At 52.3% G+C, this 22,673-nt stretch overlaps 1 protein-coding gene and 1 pseudogene across 1 annotated transcript; one reads left to right on the top strand and one right to left on the bottom strand.

Moving 5' to 3' along the window:
* Positions 1–6,393: 6,393 nt before the first annotated feature.
* Positions 6,394–12,574, bottom strand: LOC137772164 (thimet oligopeptidase-like). Its single transcript, XM_068556059.1, is given in 11 exon segments — positions 6,394–6,549; positions 6,763–6,899; positions 7,523–7,651; positions 7,756–7,831; positions 8,587–9,004; positions 9,084–9,118; positions 9,120–9,409; positions 9,412–9,453; positions 9,655–9,789; positions 10,103–10,311; positions 12,531–12,574. Coding segments are annotated over 11 exon segments (1,671 nt in total).
* Positions 12,575–12,662: 88 nt separating this feature from the next.
* Positions 12,663–13,360, top strand: LOC137772163 (serine/arginine-rich splicing factor 3 pseudogene; annotated as a pseudogene).
* The last annotated feature ends 9,313 nt before the right edge of the window (positions 13,361–22,673 follow it).

Here is a 22,673-nt window from a genome sequence, read left to right as displayed (position 1 = left end):
ACTCGTTTGACCTCATTGGAGTCTGCTACCGCCTAAGGGGAGGACAGACTTGGTGCCATAGGGTCTGTCTGTCCCCCCCCCACACAAACCCTCCACCGGCAGTTCTTGTTTTTTGGGTATCTTTTTTTTTTTTTATTTTTGGGGGAGTGGGGGGTGGGGAGTGGCTGTGTTGCTCGGCTTGTACGATCTTAGTTCTCCAACCAGGGATCGAACCTGGGCCCTCGGCAGTGAGAGTGCCGAGTCTTAACCACTGGACAGCCGTGGAATTCCCTCTTGTGTATACTTCTAACTACCTTAGATATATACTTAAAATTTTTGTCTTCGACCAAGTTATAGAGCATTAGATCCCCAAATGTGGTTGAATTTATGAGGTATAAAAAAACAGGAGCTGCTGATATTTATGACTTGTAAGTTACATGCCTGTTGAAGCTAAACATTTATTCTTAGACTCCTTCCCCGCTTGTAGTCAGAGTAACTCTTCTGGAATTTTTAAAAATAGGAGCCTGGGACTTGAGCTCAGATCAGGTGCTTGGCCACTTCATCATTTGACGAAATAAGCAGAGGCTCTGTTTCCTTGTCCGTCTCAGGGTTGGACCCTTCATACAAGAGCTTGTGTTAAAATGGCCTAGCAAACTGGCAGGTGCTAATTTGATGACTTTATCAAGATGGTGGTTGCTTAGAATAAGAAGAGAAGGATACTTAATCCTCAGAACCTGTTCTCTGCACCAGCTTGCTAATGCTGGAGAACTGTACCTTGGCTGTGAACTCTTTATTCATAGTGGCTTTTTTGTTTCTTTTCTGTAAGCAGCTGAAGTCTCATGTAGCCCCAGGATTACAAGGCAAGCTACCAGGCAGACCACCATCACATCTCATTTCACAAGGGGGTCAGTATATAATGAATGGGCAGCCCCCATTTTAGGGGCCAACTGTTTTTGGTAAAACACATATAGAATTAGTAGAATGTAACTTAGTAATTCTGACTTCCACATTGCTTAGGTCTTCCTTTTGATATTCTGTTTTTAGACATTCATGAACAGCATTTCTGAAGACCTCATCCATTTTCACTCTTAGCATAGGAAACTTCAAATGTACATACACAAAATACCAAGGATAGTAAAATGAACCCCTGTGTATCTATCACCCAGTATCAACAGTTAACAGCTCCTGGCTGTTGTTTCATCTATACCCCCATATGCTCCAAGTGAAAATTATTCCAAATGGATTACAACTCCATACACACCCATGTCCCCCCAGTTGGATTACTTTGAAACAAATCGGACATGTCATCTTATCCACAAATACGATATTTCTAGACGGCAAGGTCTCTTTCTCTGACAAATTTTTTATTCATATTTTGCTATAATTGCTAACATCTAGCAAACAGTCTTTTGAAGAAGACAAAACATGCCTTATGAAGTGTAAGAGTTCCTTATTAACAAATATATAGCAGTGTTCATACCTCCCCTTGTGTAACAGAGTTTGGTTGATTTGTTCCTTAAGCCTTTCAAGTGATAGATTCCTTATTTTCTTGCCATTTATGTAAAGAAAATAGGTCTTTTGTCTAATAGCTTCTAGGTCTGGCTGACTGCATCGTTTTGGTGGTTAACGTGTTCCCTTGTCTCCTGTTTTCTGTAAACTGGTAGTTAAGTCTAGAGTCCTGATCAGATTCCAGCTTTATTTTGTGTGACTTCATTGACGGTATGGGGCTGTCCATCAGAGGCATGTAATGTCTCTTCGTTGATTCTAGCAGCCGTTGATCAGAGTCTAGATCCATTATTTCTTAGCGTTTGCAAAACGGTGGTATTCGAAACATGTCATCCAAAGAAACATTAAGCTCGAAACTTGTTTTAATGTCCTGGCAGAAAGGGCTTCTCCTTGGAGGGAAGAGGGTGTCCATGCCCTGAATCTTTCTGAACAGAGGGTACTCTTGGTAGGAAGGAATATAAGTTGTTTTCTGCCCACTGGAAGTCTAGGGTGTGGCTGACCTAACATAACAGTTGGCCTTACTGTGTGTGACAGCCCTGCCAAACAGAAACCTGAGGAAGACCCTGAAAAAGCAAAATCAGGTGATTTCTCTCTATGAAGAAGACCAAGTAGGGCTCCCGTTTAAGTTTCTTAACTCTGCCTTATTTTGCTACACTTGCTGGTAATTCTGAATTTACACCTGGTCTGTCTATGGACCATAAGGGACTGAGAGGGTGTTAGAACACATCCCTGGACCCAGGAAAGTACGAAGTTTATTATGGTTAGACCCGAGGACTCAGCAGGCCCATAACTTTGGTCTGTTCTCTCCTGTCTACCTTCCTACCTCTCGAGCTGTCAAGATTTAACAGTCAAACCAGCAGATGTGATGCGTTTAAAGCATTTGCTTCTGATGTCAGATAAGCTACTTTCCCACATCTAATTTCTCTATAAAAGCAGAATTGTCATGTTATTATGTATATTATAATAATGGTGCTTAGACGTTTTAGGTTAGAAAACTGGTGGCTTGCCAAAGGCCTCCAATATAGAAAATGTCAGTCTCTAGCACTGTCCCATGTGACTTGAGGGGCAAACCTAGATAATACCAGATGGTCACACGCTATCTATTTCAGTCCTGCCACAGGATTAGCTGTGTAAGTCGGGAAGTCTGTAGGTTTACAGGTGGGTAGTAAATGCCCTGTTACGTGCTAAAGATGAGTATCCATGGTTTGCTGTAAGGCAGGGTTTCTCAACCAAGGCATTGACTTTTGGGGCCAGATAAACCTTTGCTGTGGGTGTGAGTCCTGTGCATCGTAGAGTGTTTAGCAAGGTCCTGACCTCTACTCAGTAGATGTCCATAACATTCCCTCTCTCTCCTCCCAGTTGTGACAACTGAATTCACCTTCAGACTTTCCCAGATGTCCCCTGGGGGGCGCAGTTGCACTGAGTGAGAAGCACTGGACTCAAGGCTAGCAATATCATTGAGGTAGACTTGACGTCCTGTTGTAAAGGACATTCTCCTGTTTTGACTTTGGAAATTAGATGCCACTGTTCATGATCCTTATTCAGATGTCTGTGATTAAGTTTAGTCAGACTACCGACTCACAGGTGGGACACTGAGGCAGAGGGAAACAGCTTGTCCAAGTCACATGGCCACATCCCTTGCCTCCTAAGAAACCATGTCACAAGTGAAAGCAAGCTGGCTCTTGTAATATTGGCAAGTGATTTTTTTTAAACAAATGTGCCAGTTTTAGGGTTGTTCTTTGCCTTCTAACCTTTTGGAGGGCTTACATAGCCTTCAGGCTTCTAAAGAAACGAACTGGGGCACTCTTTCCCAAGCAGGAAGCAGTTTCACTGGGCAGTGTGTGAGAAGCCTTGGGGACTTGGAGGATGAACACGTGCCGAAACAGGGTTTATCCCGATATGCTAGAGTAAGGTTCAGTGCACCACACCAGTGTTATCAGGTGGTGTTGGTCGAATAAGTAGTACTACAGAGAGAATCTTACTTTAGTTAATTTAAAGTTTTGAGATCTCACTCTGTTTTTTAAAACATGTATTAAATACGTGCATTTGGTAAAAGAGTACAAAAGGCTGTTTGGTACATAGCAGCCAAAGAAAAACAATGTGGCTATTCCATGCTGAGCTAAGCTGTGGGCGTTATCAAATAGATACTGGATTCTGAGGCCTTTGTTCAGGCACAAAAAAGAATATAAAATATCTGATTACCACAACTAAGGAGCCGGCCTGTGGCAACTAAGAGCCGGCACAATTAACTGACTGACTAACTGACTGACTATTTTTAAAAATCTCATTAATAGGTTTATTTATTTATTTATTTATGGCTGTGTTGGGTCTTCATTTCTGTGCGAGGGCTTTCTCTAGTTGTGGCAAGTGGGGGCCACTCTTCATCGCGGTGCGCAGGCCTCCCATTATCGCGGCCTCTCCTGTTGCGGAGCACAGGCTCCAGACGCGCAGGCTCAGTGATTGTGGCTCACGGGCCTAGTTGCTCCGTGGCATGTGGGATCTTCCCAGACCAGGGCTCGAACCTGTGTCCCCTGCATTGGCAGGCAGATTCTCAACCACTGCGCCACCAGGGAAGCCCCATTAATAGGTTTTTAATATGAATTTTAAAATTTTATTTATTTATTTAATTTATTTATTTTTGGTTGTGTTGGCTCTTCCTTGCTGCGTGCGTGCTTTCTCCAGTTGCGGCGAGCAGGGGCTACTCTTCGTTGCGGTGCGTGGGCTTCTCATTGCTTGCGGTGCATGGGCTTCTCATTGCGGTGGCTTCTCTTGCGGAGGACGGGGTCTAGTCACGTGGGCATCTGTAGTTGTGTCTTGCGGGCTCTAGAGGGCAGGCTCAGTAGTTGTAGTGTGTGGGCTTTGTTGCTCTGCGGCGTGTGGAAACTTCCCGGACCAGGGCTTCAACCCTTGTTCCCCTGCATTGGCAGGCGGATTCTTAATCACTGGGTCACCAGGGAAGCCCAAGCTCCAACCTTTTTAAAAATGTGTTCCTTCCACCTTCATGGAGCAGGCGTAGGGGATGGGGAGGAGTGAGAACCCGATTCGCAGGGGTCCGGTCGCAACCCAGCAAGGGGACGGGGCAGGATCTAAGAGGTGGCACCGGGACACAGTCGACCCCCAGTGACAGCTAACAGCTGCACTGCTGCCCCTTCCTGCCCCAGGACCTGAGCTCAGGTCCCAGGGCGGCTGGAGAAATGCACTGTTTTTGGTGAGATTCTCTTACGTCCTGTGTGGAGCTGCTCCGGCTGCCCCGGCGACCACACCCCTGCAGGGCCCTGTGCCCGTCCTCCCTGCCCCCTGCCCAGAGCTCGGGCAACAGCAGTCTCTGTGGGGCAACTTGCTTCCAAGTCCTTCAGTGACCACGGAGGAGTGAGAACGGGCTGCGCTGCCGGGGAGCCTGGGCATCCAACACCTGAGCTTAGCCCTGGGGGCTCACGTGAAGGCAGGGGCTAGGGGGAGTGGGCGGTGAGCAGAGGGGCCTCCAGCCGACGTCAGTCTGGACCCTGGACCTGGGGAAAGGCCTCACCCTCTCAGTCCTGACCTGCCGCTCGGGAGCCCTGTGGCCCACCAGCCCGAGGCCTGTGGTGCCCGCCACAGACTGCCCGGCACACGGCTGGGGTGCCAACGCCACACCTGGACTTTGCACGGGGACCATCGGGGGTCTCGGTGCACGGAAAGACGAGCAGACCCCAGGCCCCGACACGCCTCTTCCATGTGCATCTAGAAGTGCCAGATGGAAGACCGGCTGTGCTCCTTTTCGAGCTGCAGGGAATTCGCAGGAACAGCCCTCCCGGCCACGGGGTGCCTGCCCACCGGCTCCGGGCCTGCGACCAGCCCAGAACACAAAAGGCACAGAAGTGGGTGCAGGGAGCTGAGCCGGGTCTGCAGAAGGGCAGACTCCACAGCCTGGTCCACAGCCGACTGGTCCAGGGCGGGTGAGAACGGGCGGGAAGGCTGAGGGGAGGACAGAACGTGGCACAGCCTGCCCGCCTGGGCCCCAGGGAGAAGGTCGGGGCGCTGCCCGTGCTCTCGCTCCGCTGCCTGGCGTCCTTTTGGGGGCGAAGGGCCGGAGGCAGGGCTCCCGAGGAGCTCAAAGGCCAGGGAAGGACACACGGGATGGGCCAGACCCACCCTACCATTCCACTGTGGCAGCACCCTCTCTAAATTCCTACTGCCACCAAAACACATCCCTAAGGCCTTTGGGAAGAATTGCTAGGACCCAGGAAGGCGGCCCCTTGCTGTGGTCCAGACTTCACCAGCTGCCGATGACCCGAGGGAGCCACCCGGCCGGCCGTGAGCAGGAGGACAGGACACGGGGACAGGGACAGCCACAGCTGGGCTTCCCGCAGCTGTGCCCACCACCAGAACCAGCTGCTGCCAATCACAGCCCCTCACATGCCAAACAGTGCCTGGTGAGAGGCCAGCAGGAACTTGACACCCCCTCACTGGAGAGCCGGCCTGGCCGGGGTGGGCGGAGCCATCCCCGTCTGAACTCACCCCACAGCTCTGCCATGTCCCAGTGACCCAGACGCTACACCAGCAGAGAGCAGCCTGCAAAGGCCGCAGGGTTGATCCCCGACCAAGGTCAGACCTCCCCCCAGTGTGACGGTCCCCATGCCGCTCCTGTGGTGGAAGGGACCGCAGGCAGAGACCAGGAGTGGAGTCTTTTTATTAATGGCTGTGTTTTCAAAGAACAGTTTTGTAAGCAGGAAAGCTCCCCAGGAAGGGATTGCATTAGTGCAACAAGGGGGAGCCTTGACGCCAGGCTCTCCAGACACGTCCAGGTGGAGGCTTTTGGCCGAGGCCGGCCGCCAGGGACTCAGGGGCTGGGAGGACACGTGGCCCCTCACCCGCCCCGGCAGGGCGCTAAGGCACCGGGCCTGCCTGGGTGGGCAGAACCCCGTGCGGTCAGCAGGCCGGCGGCTTGCAGTCCTCAACCTGCAGCCCTTTGCTCAGGAGGAAGGCGTCCTCCATGGGGTCGCAACCCAGGAAGAGCTTCACCATACCCTTGGCATCCTCGGAGCCACCTGGCCTCAAGATAGAGCTTCTGTAGTCCATGGCAGCCTGGCGAGAGGGGGCGGGGCTGCAGGAGGGTGGAGCTCCGCCTTCACTGAGGGTGTGGGTGTGGCCACCTCTTCTGTGACTGAACAAAGGGCAGGGGAGCAGGAGGTCCAGGGCAGGGCCCTCAGAGCCTGGCAGGCCCAGGCGGGCGGCACAAGCGTCTAGGCCCAGGCCAAGGACCTCCGTGTTGGTCTGTGCGGCAGGACGGACTCTCACCTTGCCACTCAGGACGCCCTCCTGCTTGAAGCGTGTGTGGAACGTGTTCGCGGAGTACACCTCGCTGCACAGGTAGCCATAGGACTGGGCGTTGTATCTTCTTGCCAGGCGGCCGAAGGTCGCAGGCAGGTGGGTCCCTGGGACACACGCCGAGAGGCTCCTGCCCGGCCCCCTGGCTGCTCAGTGCCCCTTCCCCAGAGCGGGGGTCCTCAAACAGCCCTGTCTGAGTTCCCTGACACTAGAAGGAGTATTGGCCCAACACTTCTAGAAAACGGGGACCTTGCGGGCAGCTCAGTGGAGGGACACAAATCAATCTTTGCCGACTTTCTGCTGAAGCTCACAAGGGTTCACCCCTAAGCCTCTTACAAGGTCAGCTGCCAAGGTTCCGAGGGATGAGTCAGGGCTCGCCCTCCAGCATGGGGAGAGCGTGGGTTAAAGTGCTCACAAGTGAACCGCGTGTCCACACCGACACACGTGGGCAAACCTCGTCGACGCGTTCTGTCTGGGCTATGAAGCCCTCTCCTGCCTTTTCTAGGCTCTCCAGAAAGCACGTGCAGATACGCCCACCCCACCCTCGGACTCCGTGGGCCACAGCTGGAGGGATCAGCCAAGAAACCGAGGCAGGAAGAGGCCAGAGGTCTCCGGGCCTCGGTCAGAGCCTGTCAGTCGGTCCCCTTTCACACACCACCAGATGATCCTCTTGACCTGGGCAGTAGCCGCCAACCGACCGCTAAGGTGGGCCAGGCTCGCGCTTGGCTACCTGGCATGGCTCGGCCCCCAAGGATATTCTGGCAGAGGCGGGCATTCTCCTGGGCCGGGTCTGCGGACGTCTGCGTGTGCAGGACCTGGTCCACCTCGGCCAGGAAGATCTGGCGCAGGTTGAAGAGGCCTAGCCAGCGGGAGGAAGGAGACGGGGGATGGCACTGTGTCCAGGCCGTGCTTCCCAGCTGGGCGGTCCGGGATCCCCTTTCCCTTCCCTTGGCCCGGCCGCACCTGGGTTGGCCTGCCGGGACTTGCTGAGATTGTCCCGCAGCCCCTGGGGGATGGCGCTGCCCGTGCCCCACCGAGACTGGCATCAGCACCAAGGCCTCACAGGGTGCGGTGCCCCCGGCCCCAGAGCCTTCCCTCTGGTTCTCATCACCAGCTGTCACCAGACTCGCAGGCAACGTGCCTTTCTTTTCCTTTTTCGTTTTTCCGGCCCTCAGCCACGCAAAGGGGTGAAGCCCTGACACTCGCTGCCACGTGCATGGACCCTGAGAACACGATGCTCAGCGAGAGAAGTCAGACACAGAAGGACACACAGGGTGTGATCCTACTGAGGGGAAACGTCCAGAACAGGTAGATCCATAGAGTCAGAGAGTGGGTTCCTGGTTGTCAGGGGCTGGGGAGGAGAGGGAGTGATAACTAAGGACGTGAGGGACATTTTTGGGCTGATGGAAATGTTCCAAAACAGGGCAGTAGTGATGGCTGCACAGCTCAGGAAACTGTCCCCACGCGCTCGGGTGCAGCCTGTGAAAACATCGCTCTCAGGACGAAGGGCTGACCGCAGGAAGACTGAACGAGCAGTGGGTCCTGGGCCCAGACGCTCAGCTGGGCCCCCCCCCCCATGGGGAAGTCACTGGGACTTGCTGAGCCTCCACCGATACTGGCAGCAGCCCCAGGGCCTCACAGGGCGCAGCGTTCCCGGCCCCAGAGCCTTCCCTCTGGTTCTCATCACCGCCTGTCACCAGACTTGCATGCAACGTGCCTTTCTTTTCTTTTGTCTTTTTTAAAGGCAACTCTTGAGTACATGTACTTAACATGCAGGGAACCAGTCCTGACTACTTGATCTGGGGCTTCCAGCCTCCAGAGTCTCGAGGACATCCATTTCCGTTGTTTACGTGCCCAGTGCATGGGCTTTGATGATGGAAGCTGACACCGAGGCCGTCGCCACGTGCGGGGTGACATCAGCGGAAAAATCCCGTGGCAAGGACCTGCCTGAGGACCACGTGCGCCCGGGCCCTCCCTGGCCCCTGCCCGCAGCCCCGCGCCCGCACCCACCTGGGAGCGGAGCTGGTGCATGGCTTGCCAGAACTCGTGGAAGTAGGTCTCCAGCTCATCGTGCTGCAGCAGGGAGAGCGGGTCGGGCGTGGGCTTGGTGAAGTTGGTCACCATGGCCATGATGGCGATCTGGCGGTTCCCATCCTGTTGCAGGCAGCCCGGCTGCAGGCCGAAGCAGGCCGCGTGCCCGGACTTCCCTTCCCTGGGGAGGGACGTGGGGTGAGGCCCAGCTTCTGCAGAGGAGCTCCGGCCCATGGCGACAGGTTCCCGCACACACGCACCGAGGGTAGAGGTCCAGGTAGAGCTTGCCGATGGATGACCTTGCCCGAGGCCGCTTCCCGGACCGTGTAGAGCCTCACGTCTTCGTGACACACGTTGGCACCCTCCTCCAGGTCGAAGGTCAGCCGCAGCAGCTCCTGGGAGATGCCCAGCAGCCCGCGCGTGACCACCTGCATGGGGAAGGACTCATTGAGCAGGTACTGGTTCTCATGGTAGCGCGTCTACTCCCCCTGGTTCATGTAGTAGCGCAGGTCCCAGGCATTGATGAGCCCGGCAAAGTGCAGGCCCCGCCTCTGGCACTCGGCCTTCTTTAGCTCCAGGATCACGGCCGCTCCTGCTCTCCGAGGGGCTTCAGCTTCTGGGCCATCTCATCTGTGGGTGGAGGGGAGAGACTCGGCTACGTCCCTGTGGCGGCCCCCCAGTCGCCCCCCACCCTGCACCCCTCGAGGCAGAATGAAGTGTCCGGGAAGGCGACCCCCAAGGGCTGACACAGTGGGGTCTCAGGCAGCACCACGTCCAGTTAAGGTCCGCCTGACACCCTCCCCACCGGGACTCAGGTGGAGGCGGGTTTACCTAGGAAAGTGGCCACCACCTGGCTGGTCTTGGCCATGTTCATCTCCAGCATGGAGTCGGCACGCGTGCTGAATCCCAGCAGGCAGGACTTCTGGGCCTGCAACCTCACCAGCTCCCCGAGGATCGTGCAGTTCTCTTGGAACCCAGAGACGGACGGCGCTGGGGACCGTGGGCCATGCCCTCCCCATGGGGCCCCGGACCATGTCTCTGTGTGTGGGCATGGCTCTCAGGTCACTGGCGGGCACAGCCAATCCCCCTCCCTCCTCCTCCTGGCCCGGATTTCTAGACACTTTTGTGCTGTCCTAACACGTGGTCTTTATTAACACAGGTCCTTTTGGAACCAGAAATGGCGTGAACCGTGATGGGCTCTAAGGCCAAGGGCAGGAAGAAATGCGGCCAGGCTCTCCAGGAGCCACCCAGGGGCCTCCCCGGGCTCAACAATACAAACTCGGCTGCTGTGCAGACAGCAGCTCATCCCCACAGTGCCCGAACACCCAGCCCCTGGACGGCGAGACGCCTGTTACTGCAGGTGGCCCGTGGCTCGCTGTTGAGGCCCGGCCCCAGGCATACGCCACCTTCTCTGGGGCCACCTCTCCAGTTCTGTGGTGGGGTTCTCCTGGAAGCCCCCAGTCACCACAGGACCAACGCGTGGCCTGTCTGCAGCCCAAGAAAGTGGGGACACAGGACTGTCCCCCGTGCCCCCCGCATCACCTGCGAGGCCCGGCTAGCACCAGTGGTGTCTGCAGGGAAGATGAAGGGCTCGTGCACAGCCCCCATCTACTGAAGATGCTAAACGGCAGAAGCACAGACTGCAGCCACATGCGGTATGGACCAAACCACAAGTGTCCTTGCAGGAACCGATGTCTGAATGTCAAGGCCGTGCCCGGGCCACAGTGAGAAGCCCCAGACCCCACGCAAGGAACAAAGAGGGGATGGGGGGAACATCTGCGAATCTGAGCTCATCAGGCATCACCCCAGAGGGAGAGGGAGAGAGAGGGAGGGAGAGACTTCTCTCCCATCCCTGGGGGTTCTCTAGTGCAGCCAAGGCTGAAAACCACTGCATTTCGGGAGATGGGTCCTCGTAGAAAAGTTAAATAGTAGCTCATGGCATTATGGACACATATTAAAAAGGCCCCAAATCTTGGGGAGTCAGGGAGGGGAGCTGGCGGCTGCCTCTTAAACGAGGAGAGATTGGGCTTCAGAGAAGGGGCCTGTGCAGCTCACTACCCAGGGCCCCTTAGACTTCATCTCCAAGCTGTGGTCCAGGGCTGGAAGTCAGCGGGGAGGTCAGGCCATCCAAGCATCAATGTTGAATTCAGGGCTGATCTAAAAGTTGCCTGGTGTCTGTTGAAGCAGAAAAAAGAGAAAGCAGTGGGGAGAGCGTGGGAGGGGGAGGGAGCCCCCCTCCTCAGCCCTTCTCCCTCTCTCCCTCCCTCCGTCTCCCTCCCTGCCTCTCACTCTCCCTCTCCCTCCATTTCTCCCTCTGCCTCTCTCTGCCCCTTCCTCTCCCTCTCTCCCTCCCTCTCTCCCTGTCCCTCTTTCCCTGTCCCTCTTTCCCTGTCCCTCTCTCCCTGTCCCTCTCTCCTTCCCTCTCTCCCTGCCCCTTTCCCTGTCCTATTTTCCCTGTCCCTCTCTCCCTCTACCTCTTTCCCTCTCCCTCTCTCCCTCCCTCTCTCCCTCTCCCTCCCTCTCTCTCCTTCTCCCTCCACCTCCATCCCTCTCTGGAGAGGGATGGAGGTGGAGGGAGAAGGAGAGAGAGGGAGGGAGAGGGAGGTGGGAGAGGGAGAGAGAGGTAGGAGAAGGAGAGGGAGGGGGATAGAGGGAGGCAGAGAGAGACGTCTCTCCCTCCCTCCCTCTATCCCTCTCTCTCTCCGTCTCTCCCTCTCCCTTCGTCTCTCCATCTCCTCACTCCCTCCCAGAGAGTGAGAGACAGAGGGAGAGGCAGAGACGAGGGAGAGGGAGATAGGGAGAGGGAGAGGGAAGGAAGGAGAGGGAGGGAGAGGGAGAGAGGGACGGAAACAGGGAGAGGGAGGGAAGGAGTCTTCTCTCCTTCCCTCCCTCTCCCTGTTTCCGTCCCTCTCTCCCTCTCCCTCTCTTCCTCTCCTTCCCTCCCTCTCTCTCCGTCTCTCTCCCTTCCTCCCTCTCTCCCCCCTCTCCCTCTCCCTCCATCTCTCCCTCTCTGGGAGGGAGAGAGGGAGAGGGAGGGAGGGAGAGTGAGAAGGAGGGAGGGAGAAGGAGGGAGGGTGATGGAGGGAGGGAGAGGGATAGAGTGTGAGGAAGAGAGGGAGAGAAGGAGGAGAGAGGGAGAGGGAGGGAGGAAGAGACCTCCCTCCCTCTCCCTCTCTCCCTCTCCCTCTTTCCTCTCCCTCTTCCCTCTCCCTCTCCCTCTTTCCTCTCCCTCTTTCCTCTCCCTCTTCCCTCTCCCTCTCCCTCTTTCCTCTCCCTTTTCCCTCTCCCTCTCTCCCTCTCCCTCCCTCCCTCTCCCTCCCTCTCCCTCCCTCTCCCTCTGAGTCTCCCTCTCTCACACTCTGTCTATCCTCTCTCAGGAAGGAGTGGGAGCAGGAGGGAAGGAGAGTCAGAGAGGGAGAGGGAGAGAGAGACAGACAGACAGACAGAGACAGAGAGAGAGGAGAGGAAGCAGGGAGAAAACAGAGAAAGAACACACCATCTACATTTCTGTCAAATGACACAGGGGATCCTTACATAACCAGGAGAAAATTACACAGCGAGGCTCTTTCTCAGCTGGAACTGGAACTGCAGACGGGGCCAAACACCACCAGGCTGGCCACACATGTCCAGCCGCTGCCCCAGTCCTGTGAGTCCAGTCAACAGGGCTCTGAATGTCTGCTCCAGGGAGCTGGGGTTCACCCTCTCACCTGGGAGGCCGGGCCAAGCCAGTAGGGCCCCAGGCTGGACACATAGGGGGAAAAGCAACCTCACAGGACAGCTTGTGCGAGCAGATTCAGCTGCCAGATTCTAGAGGCCTGGGATCACCCTGTGGCCCGTGAAACCCAGGAGCCACGAGGGTCTTGCATCGTGATTCCCGTCCGTTGGACTGTAAAGTTTATGTGGGGAATCTTGGAAACAGTGGTAATAAGACTGAATTGGAATGAGCTTTAGGCTATTATGGACCACTCTGAAGGGTGAGGGTTGCTAAAATCCCTCCCAGCTTCACTCTTGTTGAATGTGAAGATCCCCAAGGTGCAGCCGATGCTGTCCGAGAACTAGATGGGAGAACACTATGTGGCTGCCGAGTAAGAGTGGACCTGTCGAATGGGGAAAAGAGAAGTCAAAATCGTGACCGCCTCCTTCTTGGGGTCGTCGCCCTCGAGATGATTATCGGAGGAGGAGTCCTCCACCTCGCCACACATCTCCAAGACGGAGAAGCTTCTCCCTCAGCCAGAGCAGGTCCCTTTCTAGATATGGGAGAAGAGAGAGATCACTGTCTCCGGAGAGAAATCACAAGCCCTCCCAATCTTTCTCTAGGTCTCCTAGCCGATCTAGGTCAAATGAAAGGAAATAGAAGACCACTTTGCAAGAGGAGTGGTGTACAGGAAATAACTTCATTTGACAGGAGTATGTACAGAAAATTCAAGTTTTGTTTGAGACTTCCGAAGCTTGGTGCACTTTTTAAATGTTTTAGCTGTTCACATTTGTTTGTCTCTTGGGACAGTGACACATAAAGGTGTCATTCTCTATGGTTTGAAATGGGTCCTATGAGGCATGTAATATGAAGAATTGTTCCCTTACAATGTTCCCTTAAGCAAAATTGAATTTGCTTTGAACTTTTGTTCTTGCCTACACTGATAATAAAACTCTGACTCCTGCCCAGCTAAAGTGTGATGTTTACTATTATGGAAACAACACTGGCAAACATTGAAAAGGCTTTCTGTAGCTGGGATATGGTATGCAGCTGTAGTTAAGCAAGCAGTCTTTAAAAGGTGCTGTGAACACAAGCCAGCAGGTAAAAATGAAAGCTGCACCCTTACCCTAGATTAGAGGTTTAAAAATTCCACTAGTCTTCACACCGGACAAGAGGTTGTCCAGTGACTTTAGAATCTAAGAAGTTTCAAGAAAGTTAGTTTACCTTTGATTTAGGTCATAAGTACCCTGTGTGATTGCTGTACATGAATACATACCTCTTTGTAATATTACTTGGGAATTTGAGAGTATTCAAGACACCAATGTCCTGCCAGATTAAGAGTATATTGTAGATGTAGAGCTGAACTTTGAGTTACTGTGCAAGTTTTTCTTCATGCTGCCATTTGTAATATGTTTTGTGACAATCCTTGGGATTAAAGTTTTGGTTCAAAAAAAAAAAAAAAAAAGAATCCGCCTGCCAATGCAGCGGACGCAGGTTAGAGCCCTGGTCCGGGAAGATCCCACGTGCCACAGATCAACTAAGCCCATGGGCCACAACTACTGAGCCTGTGCTCTAGATCCTGGGAACCACAACTACAGAACCCAGCACATCTAGAGCCCGTGCTCCAAAACGAAAGAAGGCACCATAATGAGAGGCATGTGCCCACAACGAATAGCAGCCCCCGCTAGCCGCAACTAGAGAAAGCCCACGTGCAGCAACGAAGACCCAACGTAGCCAAAAATTAATTAATTTTTAAAAGAACACTGCCATTGGGACGGCTGGGGGACAGCTCCACGCTCTGCTTCCCGAGGGGAGCCTGCACCCAGGGACTCAGGAGGCGCCCTTGATCCTGGCGATGTGTCCGGAGACCCCAGCGCAGGAAAAGCACACATGGCATCCACGTAGGGAGGCCGGGCCCGGGGAGCACATGGGGTCTCCCTGGTACTATTCTTGCCACTTCCCTACAGGTGTGAGGTTTTCAAAATAAAGCATTCGAGGAAGAGGGCAGAAGCTGAAAAAGCCGCCCAGGTCCCAGCCCTTCAAGACCCCACGCCGGGTCAGGTGCGGGAGGACCCTGTGAGATTAAAGAAACATCACAGAGAGTAGGGGCGGGGCGGGGTCTCGACGGACAACCCACTTCGGGGCAGAATCTCGGTAGACAGACGGCCACCTTCCCCTAGGAAGGATCCAGAACCTTGGGATCCAAACACTCTGAGCACCTCAAGAGAAGAAGGCCCTCCCGGGGGGCAGGGCACACGGACGCCTCTCGACCACCCTGCAGGACCCGCATGCACCCAGCTCCTCGCCCGTGAATGTCAGGAAGGTCACGTTCCCGTTCAGGTTCTTGTTGAAGTCGATGCACAGGAGTCTCAGCTTCTTTTTTTAAAAATTTTTTAAAAATTAAAAATTTAATTTATTAATTAATTTATTTTTGGCTGCATTGGGTCTTCGTTGCTGTACACGGGCTCTCTCTAGTTGCGGCAAGCGGGGGACACTCTTTGTTGCGGTGAGCAGGTTTCTCATTGTAGTGGCTTCTCTTGTTGCGGAACATGGGCTCTAGGCACACGGGTTTCAGCAGTTGTGGCAAACAGGCTCAGTAATTGTGGCTCACGGGCTCTAGAGCGCTGGATCAATAGTTGTGGTGCACGGGCTTAGATGCTCCGTGGAATGTGGGATCTTCCCGGACCAGGGCTCAAACCCATGTCTCCTGCATTGGCAGGCAGATTCTTAACTGCTGTGCTAACAGGGAAGTCCTCAGCTTCTTCTTGATGCTCTTGATTTTCTGAAGGAAGAAGACGGCCGTAAAATCGGGGGGCCGGGGCACGGAGGGGGGTTCAAGGAGAAGAGGCAGATGAGGCGGATGAGAGGAGGGAGATGGGAAAGAAAGAACCTCGGGTCCTAACTGTTAGGACCCTCCTCAGGAGTTACCCCAAGGTGATAGCCTAAGCTTCAGCCATTTCAACGGAGCTAAGTTTCTGTCCCTTCAGGGTCTATCTGGTTTGCAGAAACAGGTAGAAATGGACCAGCCTGGGGGAGGGAGCGACGTGGGGCCCAGAGGAAAGTGCCGGTTCCCCAGGGCCCCTGCCGGGCCAGCAGCAGGCGGGGCGCCTCGAGGACCTGCCCAGGCTGCGCCCTCTGCCCAGCCCAGGACTCAGCACACCCAGCCCCGCTCCCGGGCTGAGCAGACGTGCCTGTCCGAGGACAGGAGGGGCGCTGGGGGAGCGTGCACGCCTGGCTCAGAAGCAGCCCGAGGGACGTCGGGCCTCTGTGGGCAGCAGGCGCCGTGCTGGGCACTGGCCTCCCTGCAGCTTCACGGCCCCACCGGCCACGACTGGGCAGGAGCACAGGGCGCCCTGGGAGGGCGGGGCGGCACTCAGGACCCCGCCCCACGCCAGAAGGCTGCCTCTCCTGGGCGCCCCCCTCCACGGGCGTCCCCATGGTCCTTCGGGCCAGGGGTTCTCAAGTGTCAAGGCAGTCTGCGCAGCCCCACTGTCCACACCCTCACCTCCCCCAGCCTCGAAGCTCCATGTGCCTGTCGCTCCAGAGGACTTCGGGGCCCACGTGCCTGGGCCCCACCCTGGATGCCGGAGTCCCACAGTCCTCTGAGTCCCACTTTCCTCCACCGCAAGGCACAGCGCCGGCCGAAGCGGGACAGCGTTTGTGTCGAGGAACAAGAACTGTCGCTGAGCCCTGGGTCAGGCCTGGTACCCGCGTTCACCACGTCTGTCACTTTCTGACGCAAACCAGCCAGCGCAGGGCTGCACCCCAGCCCCTTCTGTACGGGGCTCCCACACTCGGGGCCACCTTCCCCCTGCCCTCATCACCCTGGAGAGGCCCGGAGCCCCGGGGTCATTCTAGTTAATCCTGAGCCTGCTCCATCCCCAGCACCCACACCTCAGGCTCCAGTCCCCCGCCACCCCTTCCCTCATTCCTGCCAAACCCTCGTGCTCTGGGAGGCCCTAGGTGACGAGGCGTGCCCCTGCCCAGAACCATGAGTGACAAGCTCTTTCCTCATCTGTTGGCCTCACTGTTCTCTGTCCTCCACACAAACCGACTCGGTCAGGCCTCACGACCACCTGTGAGGGGGTCCTCGGGTCACGCACGTTGCAGATGCTGAACAGGGACAATGGGGTCCAGTGACCAGCCTCTGGGGACACAGCCAGCTGGTGGCAGAGCTGGGTCTGATCCTGGCCATCAAGATGTGTTTAGCCACGGCGCCCCATGCCACGCACCAAGGTGACGAGCTCGACCATGGGTGGCTCGCAGTGCCCGCCCCCCTCCCCTCCCCACAGGGCTGCCTCCCTGGAGGGGCTGGGCTGCCCATCGCCTGCCTGTCCAGGGGCCACGGGGACCCCGTCCTGCTGGACCAGGAGTGGGAAGAGCTGAGGGCTCTGGGGTCCACGCTGGGGGCAGAGGGGTGTCAGGCAGTTGGGAGGACATGAAGGGACAGGTCCCGGGGGTTGGGCCCACTGGGAACCCGCGCCGCCACAGGGCTCAGCCAAGAGAGGAGGGAGAGGGTGTAGGTGGACGCCATGCTCTTCAACCTCCCGTTGTCCCCAAGCGTCCCTGCCCAACAGGAGCCACGCTGTAAATTACGGGAGAAACGGTTCCGGTTTTGGCCCCTAGTCCTGGCACACAGCTCCTAAATCTAAAGCCACAGGCCGGGTTGCATCTTACAGCCCCCCTGCCTGCCCACCTCCTGGGAGGGGAGAGGGCCAGGGGTTGCAACGTGAATCCGTTGCCCATGGCCACCGATGTAATCGTGCTCATGGAACAAAATCTCGGTAAACACGGGGTCCAGAGAGCTGCGGGTTGGGTGCCTGCAGGCGACCTGGAAGCCCCGCGCCCCGCCCCACGCCTCCCCACCTCCTCCTTCCACCTGGCTGTTCCTTTCTAATAGCCCGGTGCTCTAGTCCGTGGACTGGGTGCCTGTGTTCTGGGGCCCTGCGCTAGTCAATAAACGGAACTCGGGCTGGGGGCGTGGGAACTCCTGACACAGCCTGTCAGCCACAAGCGCAGAGGACGACGTGGACCTGTGGCTGGCGTGGGCCGAGCCCTGACCTGCGGGCTCTGACTCTGGGTAGATGGAGTCCGAACTGAACTTCAGAAACCTGGCAGTCCCAGCGCTGCTGCTGCGGGAGACCCACGGGCCTGGCCTCGGGATGGAAACTCTGTGGGAGCGGGGGCTGAGGGTGGAGTAGGCTCGGAGGAGGGGGTCCTTCCTTGAGACCCTCCCACCAAAGCCACGGGGGACGGGGGACCCGGATGAGGTGGGGGTGGGGCAGGACTCAGGGAGGGGCCAACGCCGCCCGTGCTCTGGGGAAGCCCTGTGACCCTGAGGACCGAGGGCAGAGCAGGTGCAGAGGGAGCGCTGGTCCACGTGGACCTTCCCTCCTGGGGTTGAGGCGGCAGAGAGATGGGCAGAGGCCGGCACGCGGGGCTCAGGCCAGGCACTCCCCTACTGCGAAACTTCCTAAAAAAGCAGCCATCGCAGGACTCGGCAACCGCAGTCATGGGCACTTACCCTGGGGAAATGGAGGCTGAAGTCCACACAGAAGCTGTACACAAACGCTCGCCTGACTGGGAAGAGCCCCAGACCGAAAGCCGCCGGGGGCCTTCCCAGGGCAACGGATGACAGGGGCAGTCGTGTCAACGTCAGGATCCTGCTGGGACGCTGACTTGACTTTCACAAGAGGTGACATTGGGAAAAAGTGGGCAATGTAGTTTCGCTTTCTAGGAAGCTGGCCAACTCCTTTCCAGAGTGGCTGCACTGTCTTCCGCTCCCTCCAGCGACGACTCCCCTGTACTGTGCTGCCTCGACAGCACTGGGCACAATCTCCATGTTCTGCTGTGAGCAGAACTTAGGTTTTCTTGTTCTAGGAGAAGCTCCAGAATGACTCGCTAAGGCCATTAGCGAGTAATTATTTCCCAATGAGTGGCTATTTCCACTTAAAACCAAAAGCCCACTAAATATTGCTTTTCCCATAAAATTAAATATGAAATCTACATTATGTAATTGTACACTTATTTCCCCCTTTGTGTATTCTAATTTCTTCCTGAGAAACCTAAGATGCCATCTTGCAGACTGCCCACAGTGGCTACGATTTGGGCAGCAGCAAAGGTCAACTTTAAACATTTTGCATCTAAAGTGGCTTTGGATACCTTTGGATAGAAAGTACAGTCTGAGCCATTTTACAAAATGTGCGGCCATTTTACAAAACAGCTTGACAGTTCCGGCAAGTGTTAAACAGAGAGTTACCCTATGACCCAGCAGTTCCAGTACTAAATATATACCTAAGAGAAATAGAAACTTATGTCTGCACAAAAGCTTGTACGTGAATGTTCATAGAAGCATATTTCTAAAAACAAAAGGTGGAAAAAATTCAAATGTCAATCTGACAAATGAATAAACAAAATGTGGAATATCCGTACAATAGAATAGCATTCAGCTATAAAAAGGAATGAAATATTGATCCATGTTCCAACATGGATGAACCATGAAAGCATTCTGTGAAGAAGAGCAGCCACTCTCAAAAGATCACATATTGTATGGTCCCATTTATATGAAATGCCCAGAATAGCAAATCTGTAGAGACAGAAAGGATATTAGTGGTTGCCTAGAGCTGAGAGGGTTGAGAGAATGAAAAAACATTGTTATTGTGTAATGGGTTTCTTTGTGGAGGGACAGAAATCTAGAATTGGATGGTTGTGATGGTTACACACGTCTTTTAGTGGTTACACTAAGAACCACTGAATTGTATACATTAAAGGGTTAAATTATGGTATGTAAATTACATCCCAATAAAGCTGTTAAAATTATAATTTTATATTTATAGATTTGAAAATTCATCCAAAATTACAAATTCTTAAAACATGCAACCTAACAAGACTAACCCAAGAAAAGAAATATCTAAAAAATCTATATCTACTCAAAAAGTTGTTTGTATAATTAAGTACCTTTACAGAAAATGATTTCCAGGGATAAATGGCTTTCCAAGTAAATTCTTCCAAATATTTAGGGAAGAAAGATTGGTAATCTTACATAAAACCCTTCCAGGAAACAGAAAATAATATATTGCTCAAAATTTTTATAAGGCCAACATAAGCTTCAGATCAAAAGTAAAAAGAATACTACAAGAATAGAATCATAGGCCAGTTTCTCTTTTGAATATGCATGCAAAATTTGTAAATAAAAGCACAAACTGTATCCATGGTATGTAAAACAGTAATATATCACAATCAAAGTGGCTTTATTCTAGTAATGCAAGGTTGGTTTAATGTTCCCACATGAAACAGATCCCAGGAATGAATCAGAGTGGGAAAAAAAGTCATTTAAAAAAGAAGTCTTGGTAATTCCCTGGTGGTCCAGTGGTTAGGACTTGGCGCTTTCACTGCTGGGGGCCTGGGGTTCAATCCCTGGTCAGAGAACTAAGATCCTGAAAGCCATGAGGCAGGGCCCCCCCAAAAAAAGAAAAAATGAAGTCTTAACCAGGAGAAGCACAAGAGTGAATAAACATAACAGATAACGCCTTATGAAAAGTAGGTGAAGATTATGGAATATTCTAAACTTTTAAAATAAACAGAAATTGCTAAAGATTCAAGAGGATGTGACAAATGTTGTACATAGGCAAAAAATAAAATAAAATAAAATAAAATACACAAATGATGGGAGCCCAAAAATCCAGATGCCCAAGTCCCATCTCTGAAAATCCTCATTCAATGGGTTCTGGTTTTCCTCTATGTTTAAAAACCTACAGGTGATTCTGACACGATTCATAGACACAATGTAAAACTTCTGCTTTACAGGAAATAATACCAGATTATTTTGTTATTTTATAGTTATATTAACAGGCTGTAATATTGACGGATAAGTCTGATGTCAAAATGCACTCCCCACTAGGGTTAAAAAAGGAACTACTACTCTCTACTGCTACTTGGTGGCAGCAAGCATATATTGCAATGACAATTATTGTAGGAAGCCAAATCAATGGGACATTTTAGAATTGGAAGACTACATAGAGGTCACCTAGTCAAACTTACAAGTATTATAGTTGTGAAAACTAAGGCCCATATAAATGAAATGATTTATCTCCAAAGTGGGTTAGTGAAAGAGTACAAAATAAAAAATATCTCTGAACTTTTAATTTAGTGCTATTTTTATTAATCTCAATATTAGCTCAAACTTCAGGGTGACAGATTTGGGATTGAATTCTTGCTTGAATTTAGTGGTTGCGTGCCTTTTAGTAAGTTACTAAAACACTTTTAACTTCGCTTTTCACATACGTAAAATGGTGAGCCTTGACTGATATAGAGTATGAGATAACCTAGCACTGTTCTTAACACAAACAAGTACATAAAAGTTTTTGCCTCTCATCCCTCTTAAACAACCTCTGTCCTCTTAACAATAAAAGTGTCTTTCAGTTAGCAAAGCACCCTAGATCTGACCACATTCTGGCAAGAGATATAGGATTCCTTTTCTTACTGAGGGTTCTTTATACCTGATATTTGAACTGCACTGAAACATGAACATCTCTGGTTTATACTGTATTAATGGATTTGATAGATGAATTTTAAAAAATAATATGCAGGAATTAAGCTGCATTACTCTCAATAAATATAATTCGATAGGGGTGGCTGAATGATAAACAATGTTTGGACAGGGAGTCCATATTGGATATGAACAACCTGTACTACCATTCGTCTATTAAGAATAAATAAAATCCTTTAAAAATCTGTTTTAAAGGGCAGTTAGTTTCTTCTGCCTCATTTACTTTACCTGCAAGAAAAAGACAATCTCCTGAATCCTTGATTAAAAGGCTTTTAATATAAAGCAAATAATTTTTTGCAACATTTCCCAAACTTTTCATTATCAAATTGGCTGAGGCTTCCCAACTATTATCATTTCACAACAATATATCCATTTTCACCTTCTTTAAATGAATTGGCCTAATAGATGTGCCATTAAAACAGAACTTCACCCTCAACATATTTTAAAGTTTGTATTCAAACAGAATGAAGAAAACAGGATCAGGGAATTCAGCCATAAAAGTGAATGGATTACTGATACATGCTACATCATGGATGCAACTAAGTGAAAGAAATCAGGTACGAAAGGCCACATATTGTATGGTTCCATTTATACGAAATGTCCAGCAGTGGCAAATCCATACACATGGAAGATATTATACACTAGTTGTTGCCAGGGGTTTGGAAGAGAGGGAAATAGGGAATGACTGCTTTAAAAGGGTGTACGTTTCCTCTTGGGGTGATGAAAATATTTTGCAACTAGGCAGTGGTGACAGTTGCACAGCGTTGTGACAGTACTAAATTCCACTGAACTGTACAGTGAATTGTAAAATGATCAAAATGGTGAATTTTGTATTATGTTCATTTTACTACAATAAAAAGGAGAAAGAAATAGGGAAAGACTTCGAGTTTGGGAAAGTAAGGGGAACTGGTCAAGAAAAAGACAGCTCTACTATTCAATTTTCTCTCAGCTCTCCCAGTGCATTAATCGTCAGCAAAAAGTAGCCTGAACTTGTAGATGACATTCAAGAGAGTCCAGGGAAAAGTAAATAAAATAAAACCCAACTATTCCGATTTAGCGCATCTATGACAGGTTAACTTCCTGCTCAGCCACATGGACATTTATGAGGACGTTTCAAGTTAGGTGTCCTCTACTCCAGTACTTTACTCACAGCTCATTCACACATGTATGCAACAGCATTTCTTAATTTAATGGACTCTGCAGTGCTGGTTGTGATCAGTCTCACGAAAAGGAAAGGAGGAAAAAGCCTCCACACTGGCTTGGTGGTCTTGGGATGAAATGGATGCAGAAGACAGCTTGATTGTCCAACTGGAAACTTTTATTTTCCTTTTCCTCTTCTTTTTATCTTTCCTATCAGGTCTTCTGTCCAGTTCCCACTGCCTTCTTTCAAACAGGAAAGACACTGATTAACTGCTGGATTTTTTTTTTTTTTGTTAAAACAACTATTGTTTTAGATTTCTTGTTGTTCGCTGAATGTTACTGTTTTTACTGTCAAATGAGCTTCGATGGTTGATGTAGGGGGTCTCTTGGGAACTTAACTTTTTCAAGTTGAAGTGGAAAAGCTTTTTTGTTTGAATTGGCTTTTACTGGGTGCTTCAAGATTTGCTC

This window comes from Eschrichtius robustus, chromosome 11 (genome assembly GCF_028021215.1).
Source record: "Eschrichtius robustus isolate mEscRob2 chromosome 11, mEscRob2.pri, whole genome shotgun sequence".
Lineage (NCBI taxonomy): Eukaryota > Metazoa > Chordata > Mammalia > Artiodactyla > Eschrichtiidae > Eschrichtius > Eschrichtius robustus.
This window is presented reverse-complemented; position numbering and strand designations above follow the sequence as displayed.